The sequence below is a fragment of the Patiria miniata genome, unplaced genomic scaffold (assembly GCF_015706575.1).
Source record: "Patiria miniata isolate m_02_andy unplaced genomic scaffold, ASM1570657v1 HiC_scaffold_1, whole genome shotgun sequence".
In the NCBI taxonomy this organism is placed as follows: domain Eukaryota; kingdom Metazoa; phylum Echinodermata; class Asteroidea; order Valvatida; family Asterinidae; genus Patiria; species Patiria miniata.
The window spans coordinates 29,148,739-29,166,865 of record NW_024037047.1 but is presented as its reverse complement, the minus strand read 5'-3'; the positions used below and the strand labels follow the sequence as shown (position 1 = coordinate 29,166,865).

Sequence of the window (18,127 nt, the reverse complement as noted above, 5' to 3'; positions counted from 1 at the left end):
TAGCTAGCTGTGGTTCCACTGACTACCACTATGATGTCGTGGTGGTTGGCGGTGGTCATGCGGGCTGTGAAGCTGCAGCGGCTGCTGCCAGGTCTGGGGCCAAGACCCTGCTGCTCACCCACAAAATAGCAACAATTGGTGAGTAGTTTTAGTTCACGTTGGTCATTGTCTCTGTTATTGTCAGTGTACGATCTGGGACGCTTTTGTGGGGTTGGCCAGGGTCAGTTTGCAGGGTCAGCTGGCCGTTTCAAACTGGCCAGCTAATCCCAGGCAAGCTTGGTGGTCAAAGGGCAAGACATCAGCAGTAGAGTTTGTGGGTTCGAATACCACCCAAGTAAGCTTGTGAAATTTTTCACAGAGTTTAAAGTGCATATGAAATTATATTCATGAGGGCAAAGACCAAATATGGAATTTACATCTCCCAATGCAAAATCCCATAATCCCATGGTTATTACTTGGTCAATATTGGTCAAGACCCCCATTGGTTTGTACACAGTATGCCAGGAGGTGAGGAAGAAAATTATGACTGTTTGTGACCTATCTTAAATAGTAGGAGGGTTAATTGAACAATTTGTTGATAAGATATGATATAAGTAAAAAAAAAAATTACCAAAAACCTTAGCATTGGATTCTATTTTTTACAAATTTCCTTCCAACCTTCAAAAGTCCTTCCAAAGTCAACATTCGTGAACAATCACAAAAGTCATAATTTTCCACTGACTATTCGATAAATTTAATTGATGCTTTGTTAAAGTACCATTTTTTCCTCAAAAATGTAGAGCAGTATTATTTTTATGAAATGGAGGTTTTTAGGATTACCTACTGATTGTGCTTGTTTCAGGTGAGATGTCTTGCAATCCTTCATTCGGTGGCATTGGCAAGGGCCATCTGATGAGAGAGGTTGACGCGTTGGATGGACTGTGCGCAAGAATAGCAGGTACAACAATATGTTTTCATATCTTTTTTCTAGAGAATTGGAATTAGGCTTTGGCGACTCTGTATCCGAATCGAATAGGAATTTGTTCAAACTGTACTACATTGTATTACATTGTCTTTATTCACTGATGAATTAATCAAACCATAGAGTGCTCAGGCGGTTTTGGGCACTACAGGGAGTAGCAGGCAGGGTTGGGTTTTTTTGTGGGGGGGGGGGGTACAGTGACTAAAGGGTTAAAGGGAATGTACAACATTTGCTTTTGCTGTAATTTTCAGAAATAAATGGATTTGGAGGAATAGTATTTTAAAGCAAATATTGTTAAACTGACTTGTTTCACGTTTTGCGCTCGTAGATGCTGGAAAAACCAAGAAAGCAACCATGTTCTTGTAGTCTGGTTCCCCGACCCACTTAAGATGAAACAGAGCAATTTATAGACGTTGGGGAATTATAAGGTCAGAAAATCAGTCTAGCTGGCTTGTAGCCCTTCACAGGTGTGTAATCAATTGCAAAGAAAATGCGGAATAACTAAATATGAGAAATTTTGAGCAGTTTTTGAAAAAAAGTCAGTTTTCTCCAACACTGGTCAGCCGACTAGCGTTGGAAATTGATACAAAAATTCCACTTCACTTAAAAATTTCAGCACACCAGGAGCCATGATTGTACGGGATTCTTTAGACTGTCATTCCCTAACAGTCCAGTAAAGAATTTCGTGATAATTTGATCATTTTGTTTTTTGATGTTTGCAAATGTTGTATCCTCCCTTTAAGTCAAGCCCAGATTCCTAGTTCCTGTCTTTGCACATTTTATGAAAAAAAAATCTATTAATTATATCAAGCAGCTCATTGTTAAAATACCTTAATCTGCTCCCATGTACTCATGTACAAAATAAGGTTGTGTTTTTCACTTTCTCACATTTTGTCTCTTTCTTACACACACATTTATATTGCACATGGTTGTATTTTGAAGATTTTTTTAACAGTTTATACTTTTCTTTTCACTACAGACAGAGCAGGGATTCAGTTTAAGGTGCTGAATAGGAGGAAGGGACCTGCAGTATGGGTAAGGAATCTCGCTATTTGTTGTGTCCCCAGCCCGGCCTCTGGCCTCATAGTTTTACGTTCTAAAATTAAGAGATTCTTGCCCAATATTAGTCTGTATTATTTTTCCGGAACATCAATCCTATAATGTAAGCTTCTTCCCTCTTCTTTTTATTGATTTAAAGTATTTATTTCTATACGGTTTCAGCAATACAGGTATTTTAATGATTCTTAAGCAATAGATGAAGCTGAATTCGCAGGCAAATTCAAGCATTATAAAGGGACACATCTTTAAGGGAAATATACAGCATTTGCTTTTGCTGTAATTTTCAGAAATGAACGTAATCGGGGGTTATCATTTTATAGCAAATATCAGTCCACTGACCTGTTTAAAGTTTGTGTTCACGGATGGCCAGAATAAACAAGAAAACTGTTATTCTTCTTGACTTGTTCCCTGACCTTAGGTTTCAGATGAAACAGAACAATTTATAGACCTCATTGAATTGTCAGGTCAGGGAACCAGACTAGCTGGCCTGCGCCCGTTCATGGATATGCAAACCAAGTGTGAACTAACTAAATTTGGTCAAGTCATCATCTTCCTAAACTTTGCAGAAACTTTATATCGCACAATCGGGGACTGTATTTGGAAAAGCCAGGTTTTTTTTCCAACAACGGTTGGGCCTAACCATCTTTAAAAAATTATATTAAATTCCTCTTGTCTTAAAAATGACAGCACACGAGGTGCAATGATTTTATATGATGCTTGAGACTATTATTCCCTTACAGTCAAGGAAGGCATTTCATAATAATTTGGTAGTTTTGTTTTTTGAAGTTTGCAAATGTTTTACATTACCTTTAATGTTATTTGTTATACATGGAGAGATGAACAGCAATTACAATTTCTTTTTGTAAAATACTTCAAAAGATTTGAATTCTATACCTAAATGCTTATAGGCAGTATTCTTATTTTTATGATACATGTTAAGAGTACGAAAACATGCCAAATCTCCTCAAATTTTTAAATACTTTGCTTTTGAAGTCATATTTCTTTGAAACAAATGGATTAAAATTATGTTGATAACTGAGTGATTTTTTACACAACATTTGTTAGTTCAGTATCACTTAAAGGAAGAACTAACCATTTTTTATCGGCAGGGTTTGCGGGCGCAAATCGACCGGGATCTGTACAAGAGACACATGCAGGAGGAGATACTGAACACCCCTAATCTCACAGTGGAAGCTTCCTCAGTGGAGGATCTGATCATAGGGGATGTGCAAGCTGAGCGGGAAGGTACCACTGCCGGAAAGGGATGCCATGGTGTAATCCTCAGTAAGTAACTTGGAGGCTTTGATGATCATACACAAATTGTTTTTGTATTCTTTTGGTAGTGAATGGTAAGATAAATTGCGAGGTTTTTAAAAAAATTTAGCTTTCAGGTTATTTCAACTTCATTGTGACGTAATTGTGACGTCGTTTAGAGCAAAAATTTGGCCAAAACTGTTCAATGGCTATATAGCTGCCATTTTACTCTTGTACAACATCGGGCTACGGAAGACGTGACAGAAGGCCCCCGCTGAATGGTCAGAATGTTAAGGTCAAGATGCAGTGTTTTGCATAAATCTGCACACATATAGACGCTTGCCGAAACACGATTGTGGTAGAGAGTTCCACAATTTGAACGTGCGGACAATGAAGGATGATGAGTGGAATATAGTGCGAGAACTAGGTATTGAGACTGTGAAAGGGTGGGCATTGGTGGCAGATCTGGTAGAACGAGCATTTGTGTGAGATTTCAGACCTGCCAACTAGTACGATTTTGCTGTATTTCGTACAGGAATTTGTTGAAAATACAACCGTATGTTTTTCCCCCATCAAATACGGGTTTTTACCATTTTGACACGCCTGAAAAAAATCCTAGTTCAAAGCGGCTGTGGGTGTAAATTATGCTAGATAAAACTGGCTGAATCAACGCACAGTACATACACATGCACGCAGCAAACGATACGTACACGAACTGAATCTGGTTTCCCGATTCCCACTGTACCATGTACATATGTACACGGTATCACAAACTAGAACCAGTCCAGTTCCAGAGTGTGCCGATACTTCAAGCAGCGGCACCCCCGCCGCAAAAACAAATGTCTGTATTCGTACACACACATACCTGCAGGAGTATGTACGGCAGATCTTACGTGCAGTGAACCGACTTTCTTTCTCTCAGTGCACGCACGATACAGTTGACGATAGTCACAACATGCGTGAACGTGTTCCGATTGTCAAACGTTTTTGAATACTACGTTCTGAAATGAAAACAAAAATTGGAAAAATCAACAATGCTGCGAAAAGAGCGGCCCAAACCGAACTGGAGAAATCAGCCAGCAAATGCAAGAAAATTGATTTCTTTTTCGGGTAGGCCAAGTTTATTTTATGTGGTTTTGTAAAATGAAACTCTGTTCGATCCCTGTGTATTTTTTAACATTTAGTAGGCCTACACTGATTTCTACATGGTGCGTGCAAATATGATTGAAAGTGGCAGTTTGTTTGGCGGCAACATGTGATAAAACATGAATAAGTTTAGATTATAATTTAATACTTGGAAGTCCTTTGAACGTTTCACTTGCATTACAATTGTATTTATTTCAAACATTTAGGGTTTAGTCTAGTCTTTGGTTTAAGTATCTAGAATTTTAATACACTATAGTTTTTAAAGCAGTTTGTTTATGAATAAAGTATATGATCAATATCCTTATGCAAATTGTTTGATTAGGTTTACCACCCACAGGGAGACCTCTGGTCATTTTTTTGACTTTAATTAAGATGTATTAACAATGGAGCATTGCAGCCACATTTATTTGTTCGTAATAGCTCGTCTATGCATATTTTTGAAAAATACAGTTTTTTTATGAAAAATACAATTTTTGGAGATTCAGAATACAGTTTTTCGATCCCAAAGGTTGGCAGGTCTGAGATTTATGCATGATAGATTTCAGTTCCTGTGAACAGTGACCAGAGTAGTAACGGTCAAAAACTGAAAGGGAAGCAACACAGCGTCGGTGGCCAGGGGCTGGAGTGAGTTGGTGTGGCTGTCATTGTTGACGAGACGAATGGCCTTTGACTGAAATTCGTCCAAGATTGACTAACATTTTGAAATTCTTTTCTGAGAGAATACATTTAGTCACACTTTTTGTGTTTAAAACAAAAACACAGAGGATGGTAGCCATGTAAGCAGTAGAGCAGTAGTCCTGACAACCGGTACATTTCTCCGGGGAGTGATTCAGATTGGAATTGATGAACGGCCTGCAGGACGCTTGGACGATGAGCCCACGATAGGTCTGGCAAAGACGCTGGAGAATGCTGGCTTCACTCTAGGAAGGCTGAAGACAGGTAGAGGGTTTCTTACCAATTGTATGTTGTTTTTTTTAATAAAAGTGACTCATAAAATACAACTTGACACCATCATTTGCCTCAACTTCCGGCATATACACTCAACCAAAAGAGAGAGTCCCCCCTTAAAACTTTTTTTGTCTAACGCAAAAACTACTGGGCACATCTTGCTCAAATTACGACTGATCAGTATCCTAACGACTGATCTGCATTCTAAGACAGTGTCGAAGTCGAGACCATGACAAATTCATCAAAGGTGGTATCAAAATTAAATCGCAAGGTCCCTAAACAAGTCCAGTCACAATCCAGTCATAAGTAACAGGGGCTGAACAGTAACAAAAGCATGCCGGTGTCAGAGTTCATAGCCGATGACTTGACTTGGGACTGACCGACTTGTCAGTGACTTGTGATGGACTCGTACTACAACACTGTCCCCAATTGTTCACATTTTGTTTGCAATTGATTACACACCTGTGATCGGGTACAAGCCAGCTAGACTGATTCCCTGACCTTATTCCCCGACGTCTATAAATTAGTGGGATCAGGGAACCAGACTACAAGAATATGATTGTTTTTCTTGATTTTCCAGCATCTACGAACCAAAAATGTCAAACAAGTCAGTTTAACAATATTTGCTATTAAATAACTACCCCCCAAATCCATCAATTTCTGAAAATTACAGCAAAAGCAAATGTTAAATATTTCCTGTAATGATCATTGTCTTCCAGGTACTCCACCCAGACTGGATGGACGGACAATTGACTACAGCCAACTAGAGAAGCACAGGGGTGATGCCCAACCAACTCCCTTCTCCTTCATGAACGACAGGGTGACAATAAAGGTGCGTGTATGACAACAATTTTGGAACCGACTTCATCAACAAAAAGTCAAGAAATTACTCGGAAACTTTTTCAGATAAAAGTTGAGCCTGTGTCAACTGAAGTGAGCCACATGTTGGAAGCTGTGTAGGATGAGCGGTGCATTTCAATCATATATGGTTTTCGTGTTCATGAAATCAGGAATCAGTTTACGAAGATTATACAGTCATCCTTTGAACCAAACATGAGAAAGTATTCAGTTGAGTAAAGAACTTGACTGAAGGAGACTTTTATCCCACAATATCACACAAGCACTCTACAAAACTATGTTACTCAGCATTAAGTTGGCATACTCTAAGTAGTCAAGTCATTTCAAATCAACAGAGTTGATTTTTGTTTACAAAAAAACCGAAGTGATAAAGATAGTTTATGTACATGTATATTTGACTTGGTTGAAATTCCTTCATGGCAGTAGTTGCTAAAACTAAAGTCTGAAGTCCTCAGCGATACGGAAAACGGACGGAATTTCACGGAAACTAAGGACAACACGGATTTTCAGAATTCTATATTTACTGCCAAAAAGATACATGAAAACTTGAAAGGAACCTAATAAAAAGTTTTCGTAGTGTCGTCTTCAATTCTTTCTCGACAAATATGCACATCGTCGCGGTACTGAAGCAATTGCATGGCCAAACGCACGCAACGGGTACGTACATTATGTACAACGTGAAGCGACATCAGCATCACTGGTAACACAGCAGTACTACGGGGATTCGTTTTTGGGAACAAGCTGAGATCGTGTCACATCGCCAGCATTACATCACAACTGCTAAACGACCTACTGGGCTCTCACCGCGTGCACAGTGGTTCACATTGGTGCACAGGCAAGCCGTCAATCATGAATTATGCATCACAGAATGACATTCCATTGTATGCCATGGATAATGCGTGTACGTGTATGTATTTATGCACGATTTTCTGTATGCCCTAATGCCGGCAGGCTACCGCGTGCGTGCGTTGACATCTAGAGCAAAACTTCATGTGTAGTGTGTGATCGTGAAAACGGGAAACTTCGGACTTTAGTTAAAACAATCGAAACAGCTATGTGTTTGTCCACAAACACAATTCTAGTTATGTTTACAATTATTATTATTTGAATTCCTACAGTTTTGTGGTTTACTTGGTTTTTTTAATTATTTGTTAATCAGCCCGAGGATCAAGTGGTGTGTCACTTGACACACACGACGCCTGGCATTGGACCAATCATCATGGAGAATAAACACCTCAACGTGCACATCAAAGAGACAGTCACAGGGCCAAGGTCAGTGTTTAGTGGCTGCGGCTTCTTTTAGGTGTGTTGCTTTTCTTCTACAAAAAGAATGATCAACTATTTATGTGGGTTTTTTTCTACAAATAGTTCATGACTGATCATCTTGAAGATCATTCTATTTGCCATTAATACTCATGCAAAATTGGTTATATTTGTGTTCACGATGTTTTAAACCTGCATGAAAGTTTACATGTTTGTGCATGTCTCCATGTTTACTGGCCCAAACCTGTGTGCAAAACAAAAAAAGAGTTAAGTATTTTTTTTTTTTTGCTGATACATTGATTGCCTGATTCTGCAATTCTTTGTATTGATGTCTATCCATTTTTGTTCTCACTTCTAAAGGTACTGCCCGTCTATTGAGTCCAAAATCTTCAGGTTTGGCATGGACAAGTGTCACCAGATCTGGTTGGAACCAGAAGGTGAGCAATTAAATCTTCCACTTGAACTTTGTAGTTTGAAGGAAAATAAAAATTGTGTCTGTCATAGCAAGCAGGAAATTTGATGGTAAAAAGACTTAACAATTATGCACTTTGTCAAACTGCAATGCATTTTGGGAGGGAGGGGGGAGACATATTAAAAAGTTTGTGTAGCATGAAAATAAACATGAGGTAGCAGTACGTGTTGATAAATGTGGTTTGAATGTGATATTATTTTTTAACAGACATGGCATTAGTCTTTAAAAAATGTACAGTTTTTGCAAAAGCTTCTTTTAAGTTATCCTACGAGCGTAAGTGGTACATGGAATAGTGTAGTGCATCTGTGTCCCACATACCATGAGGCACGGAAGACCGAGTGGTATGTGGGACATAGACACACTTTCCGTGTTCCCTGAGCGCGAGTGGTATAACAAATTTATCTTCAAGCAAACTTTAGGCACAGTTTACTTGATGAATGAGTACGCTGTGACACTGCGGTAATCCTATTACACATGCGTTCAGTGGGAATGGCGCGCACATCTTGGAATAGCGCGGTACACGCGGTATTGACCGTGGTACATGGGATCTTGTAGCAGGGTTTGTTGCCATGGATCAACCAATCAGGAACAAGGATTGAAGTTTGCTTGGAGATGATTAAATATGTCCAAGTCATTTCAAAGAAGTAATAATATAGTCCTTATCAGTAAGCGAGTTCGGTATTTCAACTGCGCATGTGCACATCAAGATTTGCCGTTTTGTCTTTCGGGATTGAAATTTCATCATATGCGTGCAAAAGCATAGCGGAGTACCAGCAAAATTGAAGAGATCATCTTGTTCTGAAGTATAACATTTTGCCAAAAAAAACTTTGGACAGCGAAGTGTTTTAGGTGTCTTTGTGTGTCAAAACTTTTGTGCGAACGAAAGTTCCATCTCTTTTCAATTGCACGAAAATTGCACAGAATGCAGATTAGGATACCACATCCCCCATAGCCTTGTGTGCATTTATCTGTCATGGTTTTCCCCCCAAATAAATTGTCAAATCTTGCTGTGCACCGGACAATTTTTGGAATACCGAACTGGCTTATGGAAAGACATGATAAAAAAAAACTTTACCGTAAATTCCGTTTGAATATAATAAGGTCGTACAGGCAACATTTTATTGTCTTACTTTTTGTGATTTTGTTTACTACTCTTCCCAGGTCTGAACACAGACACTGTGTACATGCAAGGCTTCTCAATCACGCTACCAGCCGATCTTCAGGATCAATGCATTCACATGGTGAAAGGGCTGGAAAACGTGGTCATGACTAGACCAGGTGAGATTGGCTTCACTTTGGGAACTTGCTTGTCAACTTACAATGACTTGGGGAGCTAATATACAAATATTGACTGCTTCGAGTGGTATAGTAAAACTAGCCTTCCGAGGTGATCCATGAAGCATTCTATTTGTCCCGAGGCGAAGCCGAGGGGAAAAACGTGTGCTCCATGGATCACCGAGAGAGGCTAGTTTTACTACACCTCGAGATAAAGCAGTCACTATTTGTTTTATAACACCTCTCCCACAGATTCTGCTTGATTTCAAGCGATAACAATTAATTCCACGTACATAGAATTAAAATTTAATCACTTCAATTTAATACGAAATTAGTTGAAAATTTACTTGCACTTTCCAAACCACCCCTTCAAGAAATGTTTGAACCAGCTCTCAATGCGCACACCTGTATGTGCATTTGCACACATACCGGTTCTTATGCGTATAGTACTTTGGTTGCAACGGGCATAGTACTTTGGTTGCTACGGGTATAGTACTTTAGCAAGATAGCAAAAATAGTGAATGCCATGTGACTCGCTCTCGGCCAAACAAGATACAGAATCTGCGGGTGAGGTGTTATAAAATCGACTATCCATCCTCAAAATATGTTATACTAGTATTTTACATCATAATCAAACGGAAACTTTTCTGCTTTTGTAGGGTACGGGGTGGAATATGACTTCATGGATCCCAGGCAGATCAAGAGTACCCTGGAGACCAAGCGACTGCAGAATCTGTTCTTTGCCGGTCAGATCAACGGCACGACAGGCTATGAAGAGGCTGCAGCTCAGGTTTGTCTGGCACCTTTGACCTTTGATGACACAGGTCAAAATTTATCTGGGGAACCAATGGACTGAGTCCGGTCATTAAGGAAACAGTATTGCGGCCCCTTTGACCAATGGAGTTACCAGGGGCCAATTTGTCACGGACCTACAGAGCTCCAAATTGAAGAGTTAATAAAGCACTGATGAATTTGATTAGCAAAAAACAAATTCAAAGCCCAAATGTTCTGTGATGTATATTGCAGTTGACTGGTTCTCCACTAATTTAAATTAAGTTGCTTTATGAGCTCCATGTGCAAACAAAGGAGGGTGCTTTTTTACAACTTTTGAGAGCGAAGTGGACAGGACCCCACTGCGTGTGCGTACTGATTCACGCACATATAGCGCAAAGTACTCGCAACTAATTTTAATCTGAATGTACACCCAGTGGTCTAGCCCAACTCTCCATTTCTTACCACTGAGGGCGTACTTGTGCACTGAGCCCATAGTTTAATAGCTGTCTGCAATATTCCCCCAGCCCCCTCCCAACCCCGCCTTATTTATCTTGTAAATTAAACATTTTAAAGATTGTATGATTTATTATCCAATCTGTAAAACTGATTGTGGTTAGATTGTTTTAAGTCAGATTACAGATTTCCTCAGCCACTAACCAAGTATTTCAGACAAATATTTTCATACCTGGCCATGTTTTAAAGTTTGATCCCGTTATAACATACATTCATAAAAGCCGGCACAAGGTACTGATGATAAAATCCTTCAAATCAATGTAACCAGCAATACTCCTCCAATCAGTGGAATCATGTTTTCAGTTGTTATCAGTGTAATCACTGTCATCAACAGGGAATCATAGCGGGGCTGAACGCTGCCCTCCTGGCAAGAAACCAACCGGCGTTCAGCGTCAGTCGGACGGAGGGCTACATCGGGGTCCTGATCGATGACCTGATTACCCAGGGTACCTCGGAACCCTACCGCATGTTCACCAGTCGCTCCGAGTTCCGCATGACGCTGAGGCCAGACAATGCAGACCAGAGACTCACAGGCAGAGGTACATGGGTCTGTGCAATACTGTAGAGGGCGCTATTTGACGTAATTAACAAAGGCTATGCTACTGACAGGCAACAGCCTCATGCTTAAAGGTATAGTCCATCATTTGCAGCCATCCGAAAAGTAACTGTCGTAATTATTGTTGAAAAACAAACTTGGATGAAAGATAGTAAGGGAACTAAACTCCCTGTGAAATTTTTCTTTCCGGGAAGCTGTCATTTTGAAGTAATCAACGAAAGAAGGCATTTCCAACGGTGATTCTTAAGAAGCACCGTAGGAAAATTTAAATTAGTAGTTCGTTTTGTTATTCAGCGCAGCGCGCACAAGTATTGGAACGACGCACACGCGCGCGCGCGGTTGTTATAATTCGTCGGATCAGTGCGCGACGTCGCGTATTGCTGCAATTCAAAACAATTCAAAACATGATTCAGTAACTTTTGATTTGAAATTGAGATCTTAGAATGCTGTTTTTCTCGGAATGTACAGCTGAAGCTTAGCTGAAACTTCATCAGGTTAGTTGCTCAGTATCCTTCATTAGATTTTGAACTCTTTTGTTGCTTCAAACGAACAAAATGAACAAATTACAAATGATGGACTGTAGCTTTAAATACCGGTATCTTATTGGTTGCTGTGCATCTTGACTGTACCGCGTCCCCCATAATTTGATTGGCCTACTTCGCCTGCACCCTCGTCTGTCATGCTAAATGCAGCACCCTGTTGGTGTGCGCGTAGATATTTCAGGTTGACCTCTATGTCATAGGTCAATCTGACAATTGATGCACTGGCCAGTACCGGACTATAATGGCTGTCCACAATAATCAGCCATTTTGAGTCTGTACAGACTAGGTTTCTGACTAGCACCTCTTGGACAAAGATGTCAACAATTTGGGAGGCTGCAGCCAACATGGGGCTGGATAGCTCAGTTGGTGAAGCACTGGTACATCATTCCAGTGGTCGCAGGTTCAAACTCCACTCTAGTCTATTTCTTGGATAATGGGCAATGCCCTCACAGTTTCCGGGATCCCATTGGACGCAATACACCATTTTTATTCATCCTTCCCCATAGTCTGATTTGTTAGTTTTCAATCACTGTCAGTATGGAATGGATTGTCAATTACAAATGCATGATGTATGCGCATGCACACATGTTGACCCCACCTCACAGGTCAAAAGGACAATCACGCACTGAGACATCTCTAACTCTATACCTAAGAGAATGAGACAGTGTTCAGCCTAGCTTGTAGCCTGAGGCAGTGTCCGAAACTGGCTTCCAGAGCTATGACTACATCTATAGGGCTAGCTCAATGACCGCCATCTCTGAAGGAGAACTGCGACGCAATCAAACACGCACTGCGCAGTGTTGAAAATGAAAATGTTCCAAACACGCGCGGTTGTTGCTCGAAATGTGTTCGAAATACGAAGCAGCCGTATATTGTGGAGTGATTGTTTACCAGGGATGGCATTGAACCAGTAGGTAAATGTTGTTAATAGCTTATTTAAGACCTTGCAGGTTTTTGTATTTTGTTAGTTATTAAAGTGCCACATTTAATTGCTACGTTTGTCTACCCGACTAACACACTTACCTAGCATTTGGTGGAAATGTTCACATTCAGTATTTTCCAATGGGTTGTGTGGAGTGTCAAAACATAAATGAACTACGTATTCCCTTGTGGCAGGTTATGAAGCTGGATGTGTGAGTTGTCACAGATACCAGAGAGCCCAAGCCACAGCCGACAGACTCCAGGAAGGGATGGAGGTCCTACAATCAGTGCGTCTGTCACGGTCCAAGTGGAGACAAGGCATGGAAGAGCAACGAGTACAAACGCCGCTAACAGAGGCCAGTCCAGGCAAGATAAGGTGGGTTCACACCCAAACATCAATGTAGGGCTGAGTAGATCACTAGTAAGGTTTTTCAGTTGCCACAGATTCAACTCTTGCTTCAGTCAAATCTTTGCTAAAGGTATACAGGGTGAGTAAAAAAAAACGAAACCCAAATGTCGGAACCATTGTTTAAGTGAAGTTCTGCATGTAGCACTTTCAAAATCTAGGATATGAAAGTCCAATTCATAAGCTTTCTTTTTGTACAAGAATCATTCAAACTACTCATGTACTTTTCAAGTTATGAAGTTTTAAACACAACCACCGTTTTAAAGCTCTGTCCACAGATCACAGAAAAGGTGTGTTTTCTTTCACCAAAACAAAAACAATTCACATACATCCTTATGTGATTCGTTTTCAATTTTGCTGAAAGAACACTGAACTTTTTTTGTGATCCGTGGACAGAACCTTAAAACGGTGGTTGTGTTTAAAACTCCGTAACTTGAAAAGTACATAAGTGATTTCAATGATTCTTGAACTAAAAGAAAGCTTATGAATTGGGCTTTCATGTCCTAGATTTTGAAAGTGCTACATGCAGAACTTCACTTAAACAATGGTCCCGACATTTTGGTTTCGGGTTTTTTTACCCTGTAGAGGAATTGAGAGTAGACACACCTCTTTGCTCAAAACATAAACTAGCCTATGAGTGGATCCACAAACAGCAGCTAATAATACAGTAAACATTTTGGTCATTTCTCTTGCTATAAAATCTGATTTTCTCTCATGACTCTTGTAATGTTTCCCTTCTTTGGTCAGCGCATTTGAGATGCTGGCGTACCCAAATGTGACCCTGGCCCATCTAGCTGCGGTGTCACCTGACCTGAAGACCTACGCAGATGATGAAAGCATTGCAATGAGGTTGAAGGTGGAAGGTACGTTCACATATTTGAATTTGAAGTATTCGGTATAGCCGAATGATCGGTATTGCGGTGTTCGGTATAGCGGCGTTTGGTGTAGCGACGTTCCACTGTATTGTAAACTTCACTTCAGTTTGTATTAAATTGTCTTTCTTCATTTGCTTGCAGGCATCTATGCACCATTGCTACGCCAACAGCAGTGCGACATCGATCAAGTCAAGCGAGATGAGTCACTGGTACTACCAGCTGATATCGACTATGACAGGTGGGCGTGGTTACCAGCTTTGATTTGTGTTAACCTTGGCTATTTCCATTGACCATAAAAGTCTTTGTCACATGTTATTTTAACAGCTTGTCTGTTGGCTTAAGACTGGAGTGCTTGTGATTTCATTTGTGAAGAATAATTGGGGAAATATCAGTCGAACCAATACACATATGAAACATTTTGAAACTTCCCCTTGCAATTTTCGCATACGATATGTGACCGGCTCCACAAAAAAGGGTATTAGTTGCACTGAGCATTATTGTGTAATGGCCTGCTCAACATTGAGAGGGTGAAAATTTTGTCAAAATGTGATTTTCATTTTTTGTCATACATGTAAATGACATCTTTAGTACCTACAGTTCAGGTTTCATTCACAGAAATGTTGATTTTGATGAACAAAAAGGGAAAAAACAACAATTTGTGTACATCGTTCTGTTGTTTTACCACAAAGCCTGCTATTTCAAAGCCTGTTTTCTCAGTTGTGTAATTTGAACTCCAAGGAAGTAATTAATATGCAAATACGTCATATCTCCAGAACAGGAGGGGTTATGGAGTTCTTTTATATACCAAATGAAAGCTTAAATTGATGGCTTTCCAACCATGTACATGTATATAACTCAATTGTACTTTTTTTGCGACGCAATACCCTTTATTGTGGAGCCGGTCACATATATGAAATTGAAGAAAACTTGTTTACCAGGCTTTCGATGTTTATCTTTCAAGGAGTCCAGTGTCCAACAAATTCATGATTTCTGTTGTTTGTGCATCAATTTCACTGAACCAAAAGAAGAAAACATGGTTTCATTACTGGACAAAAACGAATATTACGTTGGCTTTTTAATTTGTGAAAAATCTAGGTGGGTTTCGGCCACTGAGGGTCGATTCAGGCATGCCGGAAAGTCGTTCAGTCAATCGGTACTAACCAGTCCCTCCTGATATAAGGCATTCATCAGGTGCTAAAACTGCCCTAAGGAGATCAAATCTGGAGATAAGAGAGATCCTTGACCCTGGTTCGAAAACCTGAATATAATGGCTCGATTCGGGTTTTACGTTAAAAGAGGATTCACTGCATGTTTCACTCATTCTATTCTAATTGTCTATTGGTTATATAGTATCAACATATCCAGGGAAGCTATTGCAAAGCTATCTACAGTGAGACCTCAAACAGTGAGTATTTCTAAATTCTAAAGCAATCCAAAATTTCAAATTGGCATCCAAGCCAGGGGCCGTTTCTTTACTGCTCCTCATCTCCATGATGATAATTTGAAATCCATCTGTATCTGTCCAAGATGATGCTCAAATTTGAGCTCCCACTTGAAAACAGAGTGCATGTACATGTAGCTGCTTTAGTAGCATGTTTATAGACACTGACTGACGAATCAAGTAAGTGTCTTTGGCTCATGTTAGGCCAAAAAAAAAGTCTACGGTTTCTTGTATGGAGCTTGCCCCAAAAGTGGTGCGGCGATGCGTTTTTTGTTTTTGTTTTTTTTTCCCCTAATTTTTTTCTTCAAAATAATGTCGGCTGATGTTGCAGATAACGCTTTAATCCCCTTAAAACTCTCACAAATATTCTTCAGGGTGGAGCTTGAGGTGACCTGAGTAAGGCCATAAGGCTTGAGAATTCTCTCGACCGACACGAACATTTCTTCGGGAAATTTGAATAGTCCAGAGAAAAATCAGAGAAAAAGGTAACGTACGTCAGACCTGCGTACAGCGACATCGACATCGTGTGCTGCCAGACTGGTCATTAGTCTGCTCCCTTACATATTGCGCTAATTAAAAAGCGTTCACAGGTTCCAGATACAGACCGTCGCCCCCTCAGTCTGGCTCCTAGATACACAATTACAAAATTACATCATCGTCTGTAAATGGTGCCCGACTAAATTTAGTGCAAAATATATGGGAGCCCAGAGAGGCCACATAAAGCTAATACTTGATCGTAACCCCATCTAAAAACACGTTAAAATTGTGCAGCAGCAGGATTCCAGTCAAACCAGTGCGTTTGGCGGTTTTGAGACATCTTATTAGATAACAATCCCTCTATCAATTACAATGCAAGTCAAATTCCCGGGCGCGGTTTAGTAATTGATCGGGACAAAAATGACCCCACCTTGCTTCACAAAATAGGCTCTAGAACAAAAACTACTGGACTGAATCGGGCGATCTTGGTTTCATTTTTCTTCTAAAAAGATTCTCCATACATTGGTATAATGTGGTTTGAGTCTCAGGGTAGTGAAAGTATGAGGTTCCGGTATTTTTGGACCACTATGTGTAACTTTCATCTTGTTTTTTTTTTTTAAATTTCAGATAGCAGCAGCCAGTCGCATTGAGGGAATGACCCCAGCTGCCGTGCTGCAACTGCTGTACCATGTCAAGCGACGAGAGAGACAGTCATTGGCGGTGTGACGTCAGCAAATTGAACATAAACATTTGCTACCTACCCCATGCCAATCAACATTCTGTTCTGCATATGTGTCCCTGGTGCAAGCTTGTTAAGGGCCGTCACATTATATGCGCTCTCATAGGAGACCTTACAGCGACCAAAAATATTTAATAAATTGAACTATCGCAGCGAGGACGCAAGAAATGACAATTTTCTGTCTCAAGTGGCCAGAAAGTAGCTCAAGCTACATGTAGGCTCATACTGTGCTCATCACACGCTTACGATGCACTCAGCTCGCTCTCTATGCGCCCCTGTCAAGCTCAATTACTCGATCTAGTCGCTGCCGCTGCACTGTCACTGCGCTCACACTTCGCTGTACTCGCTGTTGATACGTCCTAGTAGGTCGCGTCGCTCTCTCTATTCGACCAAAATACGCTCACGTGACGTCACTTGTGCTGTATAAATGCCACGACAAAACGGTCAATCCGCAGTACAGTTTCACATTTATTCCACAAGTTCATAGCAGGCCATTTACTTTCTCATGGAGACTACATTGACTGCCTTACTCCTAGGCTGTGTGAATGCCACGTCAATGTCGCACGATTCACGCTCGCACAGCGCCCGAGTTACGTCATTAGGGCACCCTGGCCAGAGCGCAGAGGTGTCGCAATTGTTTTGAGCATGCTCAGAAACTTTGGCGCTCATCATAGACCACCTTCCGGCGCCCATCAGATGACCTGTTGCGCCCGAGCCATTTTTCAAGGACGCAGTTGGAGCGCATATATGATCGCAGACAGTCTAACAGGGCCTCTGAGCATCCAGAACAGTTGCTGCAAAAAGCTCTCCATTTGCATTTAGGTTGTGAAACGGCTGTTGCTTGCGTGTTCCAAGTCAATATTGGGTGTTGCCCTTCACCGACGTATTTTATAAACACTTGTATATGTACTCAGTGTTGCCCCGAGTGATTGTGAGAAAAAAATTACTCAGGTGGGACTCAAACCCTCGACCTCCTGCGTACTAGTGCAGACATCTCACCACTCGACCACAAAGCGTCTGGGGGTCGGCTGGCTGATTTGAATCTGATGTTATAAAAATAATAATAATAATAATAATTTGGGAGGCTAATCATCCTTACTCGCAGCTGGTATGCTGAATTGCGAAGGACGCAGCTACAACGTGGTCGGGCAGCTGGCACGTAAAGGCGCCTGTGGCACATCGACCCATATATGACCACGGAGCACAGCCTGAGATCGAAAGTGTTTGATTTTTCCGGAGGGAGGAAAACCAGAGGGCCCAGAGATTTCCAAAGATCTGTCAATTGACTGATTTTTGGAAATAGAGGTAATTTTATACATGTAGACAAAATCATCTTTCGTGATCAAAAGGTTGCATGTTTTTTTCCTGTTTTCTCGCCAAGTGTAATATCCACTGAGCTGAAACTTCAACAGGAACTTTTGGTTTCTGAACATTGTTCTTTGAAATTCGAGTGGTGTTATTATTGCAAACCGACAAGATGCATGAAAAGCAAATGGTTCTATATGCCTTTAAAGAAATGAGCTCAACAGCACCTTGAATAAACAAGACAAATGGGGATGAGTGAATATTTGATCAGCTTCTCTGGATTGCCAAGAGTGCAAAATCCTTCGTCTGAACTCCCCGAATAAAGAACGCAGTTAATGCAAA

The 18,127-nt window shown here is 40.6% G+C and overlaps 1 protein-coding gene across 1 annotated transcript; it reads left to right on the top strand.

The window, feature by feature from the left end:
• Positions 1-16,467, top strand: LOC119728095 (protein MTO1 homolog, mitochondrial-like). Its single transcript, XM_038200171.1, has 16 exons — positions 1-138; positions 842-937; positions 1,941-1,996; positions 3,130-3,304; positions 5,183-5,359; positions 6,088-6,200; positions 7,386-7,498; positions 7,850-7,926; positions 9,123-9,239; positions 9,896-10,026; positions 10,858-11,062; positions 12,738-12,918; positions 13,696-13,811; positions 13,965-14,061; positions 15,174-15,228; positions 16,369-16,467. Exons 2-16 carry the CDS (start codon positions 847-849, stop codon positions 16,465-16,467), a joined length of 1,803 nt encoding a protein of 600 aa, XP_038056099.1. The 5' UTR covers positions 1-138; positions 842-846.
• Positions 16,468-18,127: the final 1,660 nt, after the last annotated feature.

Bases quoted from the DNA above. Each gene is read 5' to 3' on its own strand.
- LOC119728095 (XM_038200171.1), top strand. From the start codon at position 847: ATGTCTTGCAATCCTTCATTCGGTGGCATTGGCAAGGGCCATCTGATG. The intron at 5,360-6,087 runs GTAGAGGGTTTC...ATTGTCTTCCAG, and splicing joins TCTAGGAAGGCTGAAGACAG to GTACTCCACCCAGACTGGAT. The intron at 12,919-13,695 runs GTGGGTTCACAC...TTCTTTGGTCAG, and splicing joins GCCAGTCCAGGCAAGATAAG to CGCATTTGAGATGCTGGCGT.